Source organism: Scomber japonicus, chromosome 23 (genome assembly GCF_027409825.1).
Source record: "Scomber japonicus isolate fScoJap1 chromosome 23, fScoJap1.pri, whole genome shotgun sequence".
Taxonomy (NCBI): domain Eukaryota; kingdom Metazoa; phylum Chordata; class Actinopteri; order Scombriformes; family Scombridae; genus Scomber; species Scomber japonicus.
Window position 1 is genome coordinate 9,838,698 of NC_070600.1, and position 20,103 is coordinate 9,858,800.

Consider the following 20,103-nt stretch of genomic DNA (forward strand, 5'->3'; position numbering starts at 1 on the left):
CTCCATTTAGAAAAACCTCCCAATGTTGAGCGACAGCAAAATAACAATGTTTTTCAGTGATGTTTTGAAATCCATTCATAACCACAACCAGGCAGTCAGAAATTCAGGTAGACAGGGGTTCTTGTCAGGTTGGTGCACAGATGTCAACTTGCGTACACCACAAGGAAGTGAATTATTGCTATGTTCGCCTTTTACTACTACTTTTGCATTTTGCAATCCATCTCTAAAAATGACAACCCCCATAAAATATTTCACTTTACTCTCAGTGGTGAAAATGCTTAAACAGATGTGTTTTACTTTCATATAAAAGTACATTTTATATTGAGTTGTGAACTTGCCCTTGCTTCTAAGTGTATTCAAACTTTTGAATCCAGGCTCTTTTTCTTTTGCATTTCTCATTCAGCATATATGACACGTATTCTACTTAGATTCTTTCAAGGTTCAAGAGTGATGTGAATGGACAAGGATACAGCCTGCAGCAGAAATGCTACACTTTTTGCCACATTTTTTTTATTTTATTGACATTCAGTCTGCAGCAGAAATGCTACACTTTTTGCCACATTTTTTTTATTTTATTGACATTCAGTACTAAAATCAAGAGTTTAGAAACAGAAAATACTAAATGATTGACACAGTGATAAATCCAAAAATAAGTAAATCAGATCAATAAATTGGCTGAGTGAGGAGTTTATAGAGATAGTAGCTTATCGTAAAAAGACTGGTATCTGTACATATGTTTGCTGACAAGAAATGTGAAGTTAAAGCACAGAAATGCCAAAGATATGTTGAGGTACTAAACCATGTCTCAATTACAGCATTAGCTCACCAGAAATCACCAACAGATTTGTTTTCTGCTTGTAAAATATCCTGCTTAGCACATACTGAGGACACAATTCCTAATCCTAATCAAAAATGTTTGTTTTGTCATTCAGGAAGCAGTTGTAGAATACATTGAGTGTCACAAATGTGTCCTTGCTTTAGAGTTAGGAATAGAACAAACACAGGAAAAAGAAAAAAAAGAAGAGTAAAAACCCCTCATACCACCCTACCCTACCCCTCCCCCCAATCCAGGACTGAACATCTTGTCACACCTAAGGGGGCCATCAATAGTGTACAGCTAATCAGTTTGAGTTATCAGTGTTTGGAGAAGAGATGCCAAATCCTGTTGAACTGCATTCTCTCCAGCTGAGAAAGTTTTACTAACTCTTAATAACTGCTTCCTCAGTATGACATTTATCACACAGTGGGGATACATCTGGAAGGATTTTGTGTAACTTTGTTTTAGCCTAATGAAGTCTGTGGATGATCTTAAATTGAATGAAACAGTGCCTCGTGCTGGCGGAGCATTTGTGTATGTTCTCTAGAGCCTTATCCCAAAGATCACAATCTATCTCCATACCCGGCTCCTGTTCCCAGCGTGTCTCTATACCCTGCACAAAGGGCAAGGTTATGAATAATAATGAGTTCAAATGATAATAGGTGTTTTCCTCTGCTTCTCATCTTAAGGAACCCATCACACTTCTATTTTCTAGTGTTGGTATCCATTTTTTCTTCACATAGTCCTTGATCTGCAAGTATCTGAAGAAGTTATTCCTACAGAGACCATATTGGACTTGTAGATGATTGAAGGAGGCAAAACTCTGGTCCTAAATCTTAAGTAGAGTGGACAAAAGAGGGATTCCTTGCTATTGGTAGGAATGCAGATATGGACTTGATTTCAAAATTAGATTGGATCTTTTTGGTGTTTATAATGCTATGTATTGTTATTCTTATCATAGTTTGATTTATGTATTTTTAATGGTGATAAGATCAGTGCACCGATTTCGTAAGATTTACTGTACATTCCTTTATTTCCATTTGGGTCCAGGTGAGGTGTGGAAGGGCCTACTCCCCCATCTAATTTTGATTTATAGAGGTGAACCTCACTAATAACTAACAAGCGACTGTGGAGGCACCTACGCAAAGCCCTGTGTGAGTGGTCAGCAAGCGGTGTGCCATCCAGAAATAGTATGTCTTTTAGGAGCTGTGAGACAACTGTATTTATGTCCGTACATTCCTCAATCCTTCCTTTAGCATTGCAATCCATCTTTCGGACCACCCCTCAAGATCCATGCCCTTGATTCACTTCTGTGCATAAATGTGCATTTACTGGAGCGGGTGTAACTATGCGTTCTAGCTCTCAAACCGTGTTGGTCACAAGCTGCTTGCAAGGCCAGGATGTTGCTCTGAGTTTTGACTTTAATCATTGTGACAACCTACTCAATCCTGGTTGTGATTGTCTGGCAAATTTCGACCTTAGTGGCTTGCAGATTGGTACATAGCGAGTTGATACCTCAAGGAGTAGTGAATGCATGAGACAAAGATTTGTTTTCACTTTAATTAATGGTGTGTGAAAAACTGTGGACCTTTGCAAATGTCAGCGTCTGTCCTCAGATCAGTAATGTGTGGAGAACGCCTTGGGTTAGGCTGCCTTGGCAATAAAGAATAGGAGGGCACTCCAAAGGAACCACAGTGTTCTGGAAATGTCAGCAATATTTCAATCACCGTGACGAGGAACACAGCTTTGTTTACAATTAATTTTTACATTTTAAAGAAGCTGAAACCTCTGAAATTCTTGCCAGAAAAAGTTTTTGCAGTGTCGGTCTGCAAGTTTTCTTGGGTTTAATTAAAGTTCTCTGTTGTTACTGACTGATATTATATTTAGTTTTTTTCTCTGTAGTGAATGGACAGTGATTTTGTATATCTTATTTGAGACCTCAGGCATCATACGCATGCAGGCTCCAACTTGATCATTCTTTTTGTGTGTGTGTGTGTGAGAAATAGAAGGCATTAGTTAGTAACTGCAGCGTCTGCACAATGCACATGCTGCACAATGTACAAGAGCCCAAATTACACTGGGTTTGTAAAGCTGATGGCACTATTTGGGAGTAAAACAAAAAAATCCAGTACCAATTACAGAGAGAAAAAGAACAAGTGCACTTCTGTGTAGACTACCACTATTCTCCTCTACAGCCAACAACATTTTCTTTTCCATTTACAACACTGGTATAACCTGTATGGAGCTATGACAAAACCTGATATTTGTGTATTTGCTGCCACTATTACCTAGATTCACAAAAGAGCATGCAAAAATGTGTTCTTTTCATCCGCCTTTTGTGAGAGTTAATTCACCCCGCCATTGTTTTGATAAAGCCATAATTTGCCTTGCTGACACATCTCACAAAGATCTCTTTTAAAAGTTTATTTTTGGACAAACAAAAATCCCACTATGTCTAATTATCAGGACAAAGTGTGTCTCTGTCAGGACGCCAGGACAAATGCTTGAAAATTGGAACTCTCATGATTTAATCGGACATCTGGTCACTCTAGATGCTTTACTCAGCCAGCTCAAATGCTGCAGAGTAGTGTAAACAATGTAGTAGGCAGCACTCTATTGGAAAAAGGAGCCACTTTTTCATCTTTATTTAGTGTAATGTATCCTACATGCACAGTTTGTGTTTTATGATGTGATATGAAACATTTACAGTATTACTACATAGAATCTAGCCACCATTGCCATGTTTAGGCTTTCTATAGACTTATTCATGAGTTCAGTATAGGTAGTGCCTTCTAGTGTCAGACTCAGCATATACATCATTCTAAATAAACATCTAGATAAAGTAACAAAGAAAAAATGTGTTTTTGAGTGGATGGAGGGCTTTAAAGTTATAATCCATAATCGGTCCTTTACCATCATGCCATGAGTATCTGATTTCATGAGGAATATAGTTCAAGCAGTTTTCCACACAACAGTAAGGTACAACAAAAAATGTTATTTTGCTGATAAGTTGGGGGTGTGTAGTAGGGCTGCCCTCTAAAAGTCGCTGAGTCGATGCATCAGTTGATAAACCCCTGAGTCAACTCACATTTTGTCAGTAGAAATGCTGGCTTTTTTTTTTCCAAAGCCATGTCATTATACACAGAGTAACGCATGGTGACAGCATGACAGGCTGTACACTTTTACAGATTCTTGTCTTTAAATGGCCTAAATACATAACTGTGATGGAAACAGAGAGGTATGTTGAAACAGACGCCGGGCGACGCAGAGCTACTATGTTTCCTGCTCTGAGCCCTCAGCTTCAGTGTTAAATTTAGCTAAGTTGTCTCTTCCTCTACTGTCCAGAAAGATCTACTCCTCAGCTGTCAGTAACCAGGCAGGAGAGGCACGCATATTTTATAACTAAAACCAGAATGCACACTTTTTGTCTCTCTGAGACTGTGGAAATCTGACATTTTCATGTGCAGGTGCACTTGATTTTACCATCACTGCAGCAACTGGGTGAAGGCATGGATAATGTTTCTCATAGGAGGCTGTGGTTTATTAGTATGTAGACCTATAAGATTAGAATACATGAAATGAGATAAGTATAGAGAAATATGAAAGACATATATGAGATATCATAAAGAAATATACATCGGAATACACATCACAGTATTATAACATGGGTTGAGTTCAGGGACATCTTGAGGATTACAACTTCAACATTAGACAAGTCTTTTCTGTCTTCCTACATGTGCAGTATTTTGCCTATATTCAGTTCATTCTTCAGATTTATGAGCTGCAAACACACTAACGCCCTACATTATCATATATCTCTCCCCTGTTTTCCCCAGCTTAGGGGAAACACTGATGTGCATGTGTGTTGTTATATGTGGAGCTCTGATAAATGTCCTCACTTCATATGTGTGTACCTTTTTTGCATGTGTGTTTATGAGCAATAGCAATTCCCCATTAAGATCACCACCTTGCAATTTCCAGTAAAGAGCTGTATCCCTCCTCTGATTAATTCTGTGCTTTTCACCCATTTATCATGACAAGACCTCCTCATCCCCCCCCCCCCCCCCCCCCCCACCCTCTCCCCCCCAGAACTTTCTTCCTAAACTTGGCTTGCATTGAGCAGACCCTCTCAGGGGTTTGCAGCTTTCTCTGATGGATGGCACCGTAGTCAATAGTGTTGAAAGAGAGACAAGGCCACCCCCAGTAAACAACTTTTAATAATCACCCCGCTGATGGAGTGCTGCGCCCAATGTGGCATATTTGTGCCAAAACAAGAGGAGTAGAGTGAAAAAATGAGAGATAAACAGAGGACTTAATTTAGTGGAAGTAATTATATAGCCCTCCACCCCATCCTGCCTCTTATTCCGTGACATCCTTCTTTCATCACACTCCTTCCACGTACACGCTCTCCATCACTGACAGCTAAAGTTTGCTGTAAGGCTAACTTGTGTGGGCCCGTACGCTGAATTATTGGTGTACGATTTTGATGACCGAAGCTGCTTGGAAAGTCAGTAGTGATCAGTCATGTCATGGCACTGGGTAGACATAAAGTGAGTGAGGGCGTGCGTGTGTGTGTGTGTGTGTTTCTGCTACAGCATCTGCACAAACTCAGTTGTTTGTTAGATGTACAAAATGAGTGTGATGTTGCTCTATTGATTATTACATACAAGCAGAAGTTTGCCATTTGGAGGAGCCCCTTAAAAGCATTCCTCTTCCCAAACAACAGTACATTGGATGATTAGCTTTCCATCTAAGTGTCATTACTGACATTATCGTCGGCTGAGCTTTATCCACAAAAGAAGGATAGAGATAGGAAGAGTCAAGAGTTTTATGGCTTTTTTGCTCTAAGATAACAAAATTGGAGTTGCTCTGTCAGCCTGTAAGCCAACTACATGCCCCTTTGCTCAATTCAGTTAAGACACAAAGATGCCAAATAAACTGCAATATCGACCCGCATGTGAGGAATAAACAAACTGAAGCAGCAGGAGGAAAGGGAGAAATAGATTTTTAAGAAAGTGAGAAGAAGAAAAAAAGATTTCAAGGAATAGGCTGGGTCCAGAACTCAGACATACTGTAAGGATTGAATTTCAAATTTAGATGCTCTTTATGCGTAGTCAAAGTGAGAACTGAGGCATTTCTACTCCTGGGGTTTTTTTTTTAACAGGGATCTTGAACTCTTGATTAGGGCGGCATTAACCTCTCTGAACTTGGCAGTGGGCGATGACTGCATTAAACTGTTAAAGGCACCATTTTGCCTTTGTAGAATTTAGTATGTCATGGTTCATAGGGCCTTTGTTCTGTAAAGTATTCATTAAAGTGTTCCTACTCCCCTTTTTTCTGAGTGATAGTCAAAGTTGTCCTCTACAAGCGTAGGTATAAAGTATAATTTAAATCATGGGATTGAGTCAAACATTGCAGGAATAACTTGTTGCCTGGTTATAGTAGATGCATTGGTGGTAAATGGTTAAATATTGACTGCTCTGTGTTTCCACCATAATTGAAGAATCATTTTGTAATGCCAAAAACAAAAAAACAAAACCAAACATCCATTCATGTAGAAACCAATAGCATTTGGGTTCCTCTGTGTTGCTATTTTTTAGTGTACCTCGTTTAAGGAATAGGCCAATGCATAATGTGTGTATGTAGCAAGTATGTGGTTGAGTGAGCGCAGAGAGAAAATGACAGAAAAGTGACGGTGAATGTGAGAGCAGCAGAGGAAAAGGTTAGTAAGTTGTCAGTGTGGCAGTGAATGTACAGAACCGGCTACAGTGTGTCAGTTAATAAATGCTGCAGCTTCTCAAGACAAAGGAAAAAAAGAAAAGGCTCATCTTTTGTTTCCCCACTGGACCAAAGCAGTCATCCTAGGGGAAACACTGCTGCTCTTTAACTTTTGAAGCTGCATGTGCTGAAAAGTGAAATTACTCAAGCAGAGTGTAATATCACTGTAGAAGCTTCGATGCACAGGAGAAGCACAGACAACTGTTTTAGTGCCAAGATTGCTTCTGGACGTATTATTTCAAAGGTTGTGAACTTGTCACTAGGCTGGCATTGACTGGTAGAGAGTGGGTACCAGGCTACAGCCCACTCACTGTAAGGGTGAACTGTTGAGAACAGAGAGATCCAAGTTCAAGGATATCATTATACTCTTTTTAATTAGTTGTAATTAAAACCATTATAATATAGACATGGGACAAATTAAAGGGAAAACTAGAATAAACGAGTGGAGAAACATAACAAATGCAGATGCTTCCACACAGGTGCACTGCATGGTACAATTAAGCAATTAACATCCAATCATGCTCTGTGGTATGAATAAAAATGCTGAGCAGGCCAAACTTATTCTGATTGTGTATCAAGATGGCAAGAGGAAAATATCCAAGTGACTTTGACTTGAAAGATGGTTGATTGTCGGGGGCACAGAGGACAGGAGCTTCACTCACAGACTGCTCAGCTGGCTGCTGTTTCAGAAGGAACTGTGATTAGAGTAACATCTGCATTTATATATGGGAGTTAATCAGTAAAGGCTCAGTTTTAGGGATTAGTTGAATATTTTGGAAATGTGTTTATTTGCTTCCTTGTAGAGAGTTTCCTGAAAAAATTGGTACCACTCATGTTTTTGCATTCATATGACACTAATGCCAGCATCAGGTAGCTTAGCTTAGCATAAAATACTACCAATCCTTCTTAAGAGCAGTAATTATTTTGTATATCTGTACATATTGTATTTCTACAGGGGGGGTTATGTGCTGGACTATTTATGTCCAGACGCAGTGACCTCCCGGAGTCTCAACTTGTTACCTGGCAACTGCTGCTTGTTAATGTAATGTTAATTCAACTAACTCTTTACTTGAAAGTAAATCTGATGTTCTTTTACTGTTCCACACCTAACCAACTACAGCTCAGAAACTAGGCCCACCAGTTCACACATGTCGGTGTGTAAGCAGCATATAAAGCAATCTCATAATTCCTGCAACATGTTATCCAACCGGTCAAGGCAGATGGCCACTCACCTAGAGCCTGGTTCAGCTCAAGGTTTCTTCTCGTTAAAGGGGAGTTTTTCCCTGCCGCTGTCGACCGCTTGTTCATGAGGGAATGTTGGATATTTGTAAAATAAAGAGTACAGCCTAGACCTGCTTTATTTTAAAAGTCCCCTGAGTTAAATTCTGTTGTAATTTGGCGCTATATAAATAAAAACTTGACGTGTTAACTGGTTGCTATAAAGACTCAATTAAAAAACAACTTAAAACTCATATCTGTTAATTATGTCTTTAACACGTTTATTTAGGAAAGAAATCGACGCCATTATCCATAGAAACAACATCAGATCTAGCCAGTCCTGCTACATATTAATCCACTGGTCTTTTACCGACCACCCTTTTACAGGACAACTTGCCTGTGCCATCCTATATTTCCCCCACCGACACCCCCACCCCACACATGCACACATGCGCTATAGTGCCCAACTCCTACTCTAGCATCCAGTGTTTGCCAGAGTGCCCATTTTGTGTAATTATACAAACTACAGCAAGCTAATGGCCCTGACAGAGCAGTGCCTAGGCCCATTACACCTCAGGGTGCTGCAAAACACCATTACCACCACCAGCAACCTGGAGTGTTTGTTGCACACAGGTGATCTGTGTCTGCGTGAGTGTATGCAGCTGCGTCTGTATGTGTGCGGTCATGTAGATGTGATGGTTGAAGGGGGTCTGAGATGCAATGATAACCTCACGGTTACTACGGATAATTGCCATTTTTGGCCACTAAATGTGTCTTTTGGTGTGTTTGTGCGTACCTGTCATCTCTCGGTCATTAATTTCTCCACAGCCTTTGCTGCTCGCTGTAGTTGACACCACAGGAAAGACAGGAAGGCACCTTTAAGCACTTATTGTACTCACTTCATTTAGCACCATCTCATTCTCTCAGCAAATAGACTATCTGGCTCACAGGCAGACTGGGCTTTGACTCTTTCTCTGTCTTATCTATTTCTATATATGTGTATGTGTCCAGCAGAAGCCACTATTACTGATGATAACTTCAGTTATTTATAATATTTGAAGTTCTTGCTGACTTCATCTGACGGCCAATGTGGTGTATTTTTACAGTGAATACGTAAAGCTGTATAAATGTGAAGTGCATATCAGGATAGAGTATTAAATCAAGTCACCCCAGTTAGATGGAGGTTAAAATAATAGCTACATAGCTACACAGTGACTGAGTAAATTTCACTTGTCAGTAGCGCTGGGCTGGTCAGTGTATTAATATTTTACGGTATCTCACCATTTATATCAAAATAATTTTACGTTGTGTTAAAATACATCACCTGTTTCTTCCATAAAGCCGTACCAGTGTTTGTATCTCTTCAATCTCACATTCTCCATGCAGTCCTCACCAGTCTCCTTCTGCATGAAAACTTGACCCCATTTGCTGGAGGGAGACAAAATGCCAGTCCTCATTGATGGAGAAGACCTGCTTTCTTAAAAAGAATTTGGAGATGTTTTAGATTTAAAAGATCAGATGAGCAGCAAAACCATGTCCTCTGTAGAGAATGCCATGAAGAAGTTGCATCCGAACTCAGAAGCACTTTTTTCAACCATTTACAACAATGCCATCAAATGCAGAACGAAGAGGATGTCAAAGTTTGTGCTGCTGCTGTAACCCCGTCCGCAAAGCCTTCACAGCCATGTGCCCCAAAGCAAAGCACGTTGAAGGCTTCATTTATCCGTTGTGTGCTTTATGAAAATCGCCAAGTGGTGTGATATGACTAAGGTGATTGCCTACCACATTTTAAAAGATATGGGCCCTGTTGCAACAGGAAAACAAGAAGGAACTGTTGAAAACCATTGATACCAGTTGCCCAGTTGCAAGTACTTTGCAAGAGAAGCACTGCCAGAAATGTCCACTGAGGTCAGACAGAAGCTTACCGACCAGCTCGCAAAAGTGACTCATTTCACGCTGACAATCATTGTGTGGTCAAGCAGAACATGCGAGCCATATATGAGTTTGACAGTACATTTCAGACTGGGAGACGAAAAGTACGTGTCTTCAAACCAGCTCCTTTCTCAAGATTACACTGGAGAGCATATATGTATGTATATTGTTGAAGCCCTGTAGGATGCCCTAACAAACTGGACATTGATGAATGCATTGCTTAAGGAACTTATTGTGGAAAAACAAAGATGACAGGCCTATCATGTTCAGCAGAACAATTGTATGCAGTGATAACAACGTGCAGTGGTATGCCTATTTACCATAAGAACATGTATTTGAAATGTTAAGGCTAAATGGTCAAGTATCATGAATAAAGTACATCTGAAATTGACAGTTAATTCCACAAGCTAATCATAAATTATGGTGCAGAAAAAGGGAACCATAATTCATGATTGCGCAAATCTGAATATATCAATTTGGTGATAAATAGTTTAACCAAATAATTGTGTCGTAACAGGTGCAGCCATGCTTAAACATTTAGCTATTTAATCATGCACTTCCCGTAACATAGAGAATAACTCAAATCAAAGTAAAGATATTTTGTATTACTGGACATGGCATGGATGATAACCGCATCACCCGGGGCATTTCTCTATGTAGGAGAATTGTCAGCAGCTTCTCCTACAGCTGGTGGGAAAAAAGAGAGCTGGCTGAAGTCCAGGTTCAGCTGGGTCTGCCGGCTCACCAGCTTATCACAGAGTCAGGGGATCAAGGCAGCAAATGATCGAGAGGGTCCTGGGGCAGGAGGGAGGGCTCAAAAAAAAGTCCTGTCCACTGACAAAAAGTCCAGACATCTTGTCCGTACATGGCAGGTCATGGAGGTCCTGGGGGAGTTCCATAACACTCTAAAACCACCTTCAGGACTTCACAGATGCTCTGTCAGATGAAGAATATGTCAAACTTTCATATGTAAGACCTGCGTTGCACCTTTTCAACACAAGTCTTCTGATCGATCAAGACCCGCACTTTGGATTACTTCAATGCCAAGTATGCAGATCCATCGAGTAGTGACCTGTTGGACATAGCCTCACGTGTGGATCCACAGTTCAGGCCCAAATTCATTGTAAGTGAAAAGATCAATGCATTGAAACACAAAGCTAAGCTGTCTTGGAGGCAGAGTCTAAGCTGGTTGATAAGGGGAAGTTGTCAGCCTGACCCAGCCGTGCCCTCTGTGCCCGAGCCTGCAAACCAAGAAGCAGCAGTGCCACCAACAGCTTAAGAAGGAGTCAATGGCAAGCTTCTTAAAGCAGAACACCACCACCAACATCACACTAACACAGAGAGAGGCAACTGAAAATGAACTTCCAAGCTGCAAGTGATACAGATCCTCTCAAATGGTGGAAGGGACATGAAATTGTCTTTCCAGTGCTGAGCCGCATGGCAAAGAAGTATCTTTTCATGCCGGCCATCAGTTTCACTTCTGAAAGGGTTTTCAGTTGCAGTGGTGAGATTGTAGCCTGCCACAGGGTATTCCTGAAGCCTGGGGCTGTGGATCGGCTAGTTTTCCTTGCTTAAAACCTGTAAGAACATAGGAGGAAATATGTTGTCTGGTAAAGAACTGTCTACCTCAGTAGAAAACATGAGTACATTGTCAGAGCAAGCTTATTGTTACTTTTGTTCTGTCTACACGGTTATTTGCACAGCTGTGTATTTTAGTAAGCTGGAGAGAAAAACCTGTGATTGTACTCTCTTATTGAAAGCACATTCTAAGAGATAGGCCTATTTTTTATTTAATATAGAGATGTGTTGATGTATTGTGCAGCTGTAAATGTTCAAACAGGGAATGAAATCCTGCCTTTGCATTTTTATTTGCATCACAGTCTGTTTTAATAAAAGTGCTTGTGGCTTTGACTAACAACTGAACATTTAGCCCACTTCCTAAAAAGAACAGAGATGTATACATTATGTATTGCCATTCAGAGGTATGATTTTTGGATCATGTCACACAGCCCTATTCAACAGTGGCCTTGGCTCTCTGCATGGGCATTATGTTCCTGTATGCATTCTCTTTTTGAAGAAAGAGCCTTAACACTGATTCTATTGACAATCTGCTTTCCCCTCACTATCAATAGCCATTAACCACTTTAAGCCTTGCCAAGCGTAGGAGATGGAGCGCTAATTGCCTTTTTTTTTATAGCGTACTGTATACAGTAATGGCGAATCAATGTGTTTGTTAGTACTGTGGGATAAACGGATATTCATGCCTTAATAACCTCAAGGACACATACACACATACACAAAGCTACATAAACAATATGCACACACATCTTTCTTCTTTGTCTGTCTTGCTTGTTCCTTCATTTTACTGTTCCATCTTTTTAATTGAGTCTTTCCTATAACAGAAACACACACTGTAATAGACACACATACATCTTCCTGCACTCCACATCCTCATTGTTCCATCTCTCCCTTCCTTTCACCGCCATCGCCATCGCCACCCCCGAACACATGCAAAAGCGTACATTGAATTTTACGGACAGCAGTTTTCTTTTCCATACGCGTCACACCAGACACTTGTGGCCTCTCAGCGTGGAGTGTTGCCACCTGTGTGGAGTGGAGTGAGCACAGCGTTTCCCCCCTGACAGCGAGATATATGCAATTAAACCGTATTAAAGTCATTAGCCCAACAGAAGTGATAGCCAGCAGATGGTTACCACGCAGAAATATGCCCTTAATGAAGCTCCTCAGTTACTATGGGTGTGTACTTGTGTGGTGAAGCATTCATGAGTGCACTTGTGTGTATGCCGTGTGTATGTTTTGTGTGGGTGTGTTTCCTAACGTCTATAACATTCAAAGCAGTACTTGATTAGACGGTGGTTGGTCCTTCTCCTGTAGCATAGCAATTACTGCCTATTGTTAATTTATAAAGATATGGTAGCGCATGGTAAATTTCCCTCCTACTACTTATCCATCTCTCTGAGACATTTAAGCCGTCCATATTAATATTAAGATTCTCAAATTCTTTTAATTGTCAGCCCAGTCTCCAAATCAGAAAGGCTCCTTTGTGTAGTATAAGGAGCCCATAATTACCCAAAGCAATGGCAACTGATTTTAATATTTGTCACTTTTTGTGTAAAGAACTAAAACTAAAATCTGAAGCGACTCCATTTTTTTAAAGCAAAACTATATTTTAATTTCAGTTAATTTGTCCATTCACTGACATTTATTAATATTAGGAGACATTTCTAATCCCTAGTATCAAAGGTTTGGTATAAAGCAAAAGCATCAACAGCATTTTAACTGTCTGGTACACTTAATAGATATTTCCACTTATGTCAGGCATCCAAATTCTTCTTTTTTTTTTTTTTTTGAAGTTTGAATACTATTTTTGTCTAGTGACACTCCTCAGCATATATTAATGCACTGAACATAATGTAGTCAGGAAACAATGTTGTTATTCCATAGGGAAGCTTTCTCTTTATCTGACAAGCCCGGGGCAGTGAAGTACAGTAGGGAGAGTACATGGTGTCTAGCCCCAGGCATCCAGGACCCGCTGAGGTGATGCATAGAATACTTAAATATATACTTGTGTTCACATAAATACATACACATTATCAGTGCTCTTGATGGCTCGCAGATCCATAAACTACACAAATCAAATTAATTTCACCGTGAAGTCTTTCTTTTTTAAATAATTTATTTTCTCTTTTTTTCTGCTCTGTCTTTGTTCTATTTAAAAGGACTATTAGCAAAGGGTGATTTGTCTTCATTTTAATGTGCCTGACAGATGTTTAGCAGGACATCTGCAGTTGTTTTACTGAATTTTTCTTAAAAAAAAAAATGTTTTATTTTATTCAATTGTTTTCACGTGAGCAGACGTACCATTAACACAATCGTACGACCCCGCTAATGCTCGCACGATGTCTGTAAGGCGTGAGCAAAATTGTTGGGATTTCGTACGTGTGTAAGTAAGTGTGTGTGTGTGTGTGTGTGTGTGTGTGTGTGTGAATGTGAGAGAGGGTGAGTGATGAAAGGGGAGAGCTGATAGTGATGCTCTATTGAATACAGATGAGAGAGAGGCAAACTGAATTCTGATCAGGCTGCCTTCTCTCTTTCTTCCGCTCTCCCTCTCTGCCCAACCCTAAGAGAGAAAATACTTCAGAGAAATGCATCTTTCTGAACTGAGGGGAAAGGGGGGGGGGGGGGGGGGGGAGTCATTAGGTCAACCTTGCAAAGTCAAGGTCCAGCTCTTCTTCTCAAAGCAGCATCTATTATAGTAAGTTTTTTTTTTTACAGAAGAATTAACAAGCTGCTGGATTTTGATGATAGTGATATGCCACAGTTTTAGAGTAGAATCTGATCATGAACCGAGAGTCTTGTTTCATGTTTGACGACACTGGAGGCCGAATGTGTTAGCATTTTTTATCAGAGCTCACTCACTGCCTGTGCATTTTTTTTTTTTTGGAGCACTCCCAGATTTGTAACTCATTTCTTTTTGAAAGCCTGAGGCTCCTGAAAAGTAAGTCAACACAGTAATCAGCACCTACTCTTTCAGTTTGGATAAGAAAAACAGCAAATATATTTAAATAATGAAATTTGACTGCATGTCAAAAACGGATACGCAGCAGTGTTCAGTTATTCAGAAGACAGAGGTGAAACACAGCTGCAGCCTAATCTGTAAAATCTGGCTAGGGTGGCAGCTTTGCACTTAATTAGTTGAAGAAAACTTGTACTTTTTCACACTCGCTTGGAATACAAATGCTTTTTGTTGAAAAGTCACCGGGGTCGTCTCACTGGCTCATTAAAAACGAGCAAGGAAGGAAAAAAATTAATGGAGCCAAACACCTTCAATTTAATACGTAGGAGGGTAAAATAATACAAAGTGCCCTGCTGTAGTAAATATATTCACTTAAAGTTTTGTGTAGTTTGATTTCCTCGACAGTTGTGGGGAAGATGAGGGTAGAAAATTGTGCAGAACTCATAAGAAAAAGAGGTTAAGTATGAGGTTAAACTACAGACTTGTTACAATTCTATTAAAATACACCAACCAGAAGCGTGAAAACACTTTCTGTAACAAGGTCACATCCTTTCAGAAAGCTACAAACTGCTCAGGAGGCAGATGAGCAAAGACACCACAAGAACCAACGCCATTTGTCCTTCGATGTGATTATCAACACCGTGATTGGTTGTAAACCCAGTTGTCACGGCAATGATTTCGGGCTTGATAATAAAAGCTCTCGGGACAGTGATCCATAGCACACACACCTACACACACACACACACACAGAAACAGCCTGTCGCAATGCTAACCAGTCTCATTCCCCTTTGAGAGGGAGGCATTAGTCTGGGAAATTGAACTTGTATATGTGTGTGTGTGTGTGTGTGTGTGTGTGTGTGTTGCCGTAGTCTGTCTTCTTACTTACACAGTAATGTACAGAACAGGAATCTAGGGAAAGGCTTGAGCTCCACTGAATTGCACTTGACACTTCTTTCTTTCCTGATTTTTTTTTTCTTCTTCCCCTCTCCGCTATACCCACCCACACCCACCTCTTTATCTTTTTTTCTCTTTCTCTCTCTCTCACAGCTGTTATTAAACCACATTGACTGTGTTAATAACATCTGTGTCACTCTCACATACAGGCAGAGGCAGAGAGCAAGTGTAACTATGCCTGTCTGCTACACTAGAATTAAACTTGTACACACTAGACCCCAAAAGGATATCTTTTGTGTGATTGAAAATCCAACCCACAGCCTTAGGAAAAAAAATTGGCCTGCAGTTGGATTTGAAATAGTTGCATCATTTTTGGCAGTGTATTTTATTCATTTCTTTTTTTTTTTAATTATACCTAGTGTTGGCAAGTGATCTCTACTCTCATCTAACATTCCTGTATCAGACTAACTGAGTAGAGTAAGTGTAAAATACATTTCTTAAGAACCAATATCATTAGGTCCATCACACTTTTACACTAAGCTAAGATCCGATCACAATGCCTCCTACTGTACATCTCTCAGTGTGGTCTAATTGATTCAGTCGCATTCAATTGTGGTTGGGACTTTCACCTAGCATTTAAAGCCTTGTTTACCCCTGGTATTAACATGTCATCAGGACACCTGGATACATTATGTGGATAATGGCACCTGTCCCACGGATATTTGCATTTACACCTGGTATTAAAATGCGCTCTTGTTTTCTCAGAAGCGCCCGCATTGTGATCAGATCGCAATATGCAAATTATTGCGGTGGAGCTGGCAGACTTGTTAACAAACATGGCGTGTCACAGGTCAAGGAAACTGCTGCCACAAAGGGATATCATTCATTTTTCAATCACTTTCTGCGAGGGAAGACTTCTAGCTGCTGCTGCTACTTAAGCTGGCTGGTAGAGGCGGAGTTAAGAGACTAAGAGAGTTAAGGAATTGAGTATTAGTTTTGTGCATCGTCCATATTCTAAGGTGAATGTCTACAGTCCAAAACCCAAATATGTTTATGTTGACTTAAAACAGAGTGGATGTTTGGTGTTCCTGCTTGAAAAATGACTTAAATGATAAATTGATAGTGAAAACAGATTGGACTGATCAATTGATCAACTCAGTTTGAAAATGTCTTCATTCATATTGAGTGTGTCACCTACTGTATACCTGCCACCTACTTCCCCTCTGTCTTATTTCTTCCTTTACACTCACTCTCTGCTATGGAACAGCCGCAAATTCATCTTTACTTTTATTGTCTACTTACACAAATGTTTATATTTCCTCCAACAGTCGACTCTTTGACTTTAATTTTTTTTTGTCTGAAACTGACCCAATGTCTATTGTGCTTCTTCCCTCTGTTTCCTCCAATTTGTATTTCCTCTTTGCTCAAAATAATTCTTTCTTGTTTTCTCTCACTAGGGCTTGATGATTCTCCTGCAGAACCTTTCCACAATGCACTGGGGCAACGAGGAAGTAAGCGTGCTGCTGGCTGAAGCCTACAGGTTGAAGTTTGCCTTCGCCGACGCGCCCAACCACTACAAGAGATGATGAGCGTGGCTCTCTGCAGCTGCCCCACCCTTTCTCCTCTTCCTCCTCCTCCTCCTCCTTCCCCACACTCATCTACTGAACTTCGAGGCTCTTACCCCCCCGTGGAAGGACTGCCTCATTTTCTTAACCCCTGTTTCCCATATTGCCCAATGGGCCTTTCAGCTACTAAGAGATTTGAATCAACCAATGACTGAGAGGACGTGCTGTGTAGCACTCTAACATGTTGATGTGGAGCCTTTTTTTAATTATTTTTTTCTCTCTGATCAGCTCTGAAATGCGTGATGTCGCAGTCCAGTGCAGACCTCTGAACGCTCTTCATCATTTAAGCTTGGTGACGCCTCAAAGTACAACCTCAGGTGTGATGCAGGACCGTGAGCTATTGCTCAGCACCGCCTGAGGTTTTCTTCATGGCTCAGAAAAATGTTCTTTCTCGCTTATTGTTATTTCTGATACCATGGCAATACATTGTTTTTTTTGTTCCCCGAGGCAACGATTTGACCTTTTTTGTCAGTTTGCCAAGACAAAGAGAGATGGCAAAAGGGCAGTGCGCTAGATGGTTTACATATTTGAGCCCCTCTCTCCTGGCCACAACACAACCTGAAAGAACATGACCTCTCCTGTTTTTCTGTGGGGGTATTTTTTCCCCCAGCGTCATGCCAGGAAAGACAGATTGTTTTCCTTCATGACAAAATAACACACTAGAATCCTACAGAGAGAGAGATTGTCAGTCTACAAGTGGAGGATTGCCTCTTTCCACAAACCACACACACAAACCAACTGAGTCCCTTTCCTTCATCTCATCCTCCAACATCCCGGTGTTTGAGAGTAAGACAAACAGTGGTTAGAGACTGCCGGTCAGGAGAGTCACACATGCGCAGATCCACATAAAACAAAATAATAAGCCATTAGGAGTAAGAAAGCTACTTATTCCCGCTCATTAGGTTCTCCTCATGAAGGGCCATATCTTATCAATTAGCTACTCCTCCTCTCTGAACTTAGGACTACCTCAGAACCAAAAACACACACATTGTTACACACATCACATAACAACAAGAAACAAACATGCACATCAACTTGGGCGTCCAAACCGTTCAAATCTAAACTGGAGTTCTCCTCATGAAAGCTAAATTTGTTATTCACAGACAAAGGAACAGATCCAAATGTGTTATTTTGCCTTTATTAAGGTACAAAGTTAAGTTTCTTTCTTTGGAATCAGTCAACCCCTCCTACACAGCTGACCTTTTGGCGCTATTTTCAGTTGTCTCTTGGTTGGGTGATTTGACTCCCTCTGCAGCCTATAAAATTTGGCATATCGATGGAAGGGGTCTTCGACTGTTTGCTGAGAACAGACTTCAGAGCAGCTTGTCTGTTTTCGCCTGATAGTACAAATGAAGCACAAATTGAAGACATTTAGGAAGTAAATGCCTCTATCTTAAAGCAGTCTTGCATCATTGTTTAATGTCTTTCTCTAACTTGGAGAAGCTAGTCCAAAGTTCTCTCCAGTATACTCACCATACTGTTTCATTTTAAACCCCCCCCCCCCCCCCATTCTATTGCATATAGAAAGCAGCACATACATGAACAAAAACATCTCATGTGCTTAGTTTAACCTCATGATTCTTTCTCTCATGACTCTGAACTGTACACTGGTCATCACAGATGTTTTGTTGTCTTTATGTTGCTCTGTTCATATAGAGCACATGGGATGTCTAACCCAAAGTCAGAAGCACCATATTGGTGTGATGTTGGGAGGAGGGGATGGGATGTTAATCAGACATTCATGACATAACACAAAGCTGTTAACGTTTGGAGCCTCCTGTCGCGACTCCGCCAGGATCCATTATTGTCACCGGAGCCCTGCAAAGATGGTGCGCGTAGGTGTGTGAAGGGGAGATGGAAGGAGAGAGAGAGAGAGGGGGGGGGGGGGGGGGGGGGGTGTATTTCTTTGGAAGTTTCAGCACTTTTTTTCTGTGAGAGCTGTCAGTCTTTGATCACACGTTGGGATTTTTTTTTTCCTTTTCTTTTTGCACAATCTGCACCAGTTTCACAAGCCCCTCATCTCTCATGCTCTCTGACAAGGAAAAACTGCACTTAATTTAAAAGTCTATAGCCTTTTTTTCCTTTTTGTATGAGATATATTCTTTCAATCAGCGTTTTAAAGATTTGTCTTACTCCTCTTGGTTTTATTTTTTTATGCTGTTTACATGACAAGCCTATTAAGTTGTGCCTGACTCTGGAGACACTAGACAACATCCTAGTTACGTTTTTTGACCTCCAATTAACTTGAAAGATTTTAGATTTCTGCAAGCAATAGTATGACATTTTGAAATTGTTGCGAAAAGAAAGAAAATATCTATTTTTTTTTTTTTTTTTTGGTTTGTTTTTGTTTGTCTACACATCCTTTTTTTTGAGTGTGTTAACCACAAAATGAACTGCTTGATTATACTCTGGGCATTAATGCCAGATTAACAGTTCAAACATTGGCCATTTAATAAACCCCTCCCCCAAATAATGATTGCCCAGTCATAATTTAGCAACCTTACCTAGGCATGGCAGACCTGTCAAGCTTCTCCACGTTCTGGAACACAGTTAGTGGGGCATTAGTAAGCATTGAAAGAGTTTTGAGGGTCATATCTTTTTCCCCCCAGCCTTTCCAAAGCCAGAAACACACAAGCATGAATTCTATACTGTGTTTAAGGTAAACAAAAACAGCATTCATTGATATGTCCAGCTCACTACATTACTCTCTTCATTAGAAACCTAGTGATACTTCACAGGTCAAGCAGCATATCACTAATGAACTTAGGTTGTAGGGTTACATGCTATGTAACGTCCACTGTGTTGTATTTCCCCACTGTGTGGGGTGCCTAGGATGAGTTTAGGGTAACATTAACAGAACACAACATTTGGGGAAGTTTATACTCTAGCAGCCTGAGACAACATTACTCAAGATAATGTTATTTTTGCCAAATCCATTGGTTTAATCATCATTGTCAGAATGTAAACCAAGCAGCCAAACAGGATTATGTTATGAACACAGTAACAGTTTTTCCATATAATTACTTAAAATGCCAGGACCAACAATTACAATGCTATTTCTTTACTCACACGTCTACTACATGGATTATCAACCAATGAGGCTTCTGATGTTTGCCTAGCTTTTAGCACATTATTATAGATATATATTGAGACCTGTTTTAAAAGGTTATCATTTTAAAATAAGTCAGCTGGAAGCATTAAAAAGTCAGTGGGAGATGGCGTTATTGAGCTAACATTAGCTCAGTTTGTCAGCTAGCTGGAGCTGATATAATCTGCTATGACACTTCAAGGAGAAGGCTAGG

The 20,103-nt window shown here is 40.3% G+C and overlaps 1 protein-coding gene across 2 annotated transcripts in view; it reads left to right on the plus strand.

The window, feature by feature from the left end:
* tbc1d22a (TBC1 domain family, member 22a) overlaps window positions 1-18,248 on the plus strand; it is a 123,726-nt gene extending 105,478 nt beyond the window's left edge. For both annotated transcript variants that reach the window (XM_053313981.1, XM_053313980.1), the window contains exon 14: window positions 16,634-18,248. In XM_053313981.1, coding sequence (XP_053169956.1) covers window positions 16,634-16,762 — 129 coding nt within the window. In that variant the 3' untranslated portion in view covers window positions 16,763-18,248. The remainder of the gene's footprint in view (window positions 1-16,633) is intronic.
* Window positions 18,249-20,103: the final 1,855 nt, after the last annotated feature.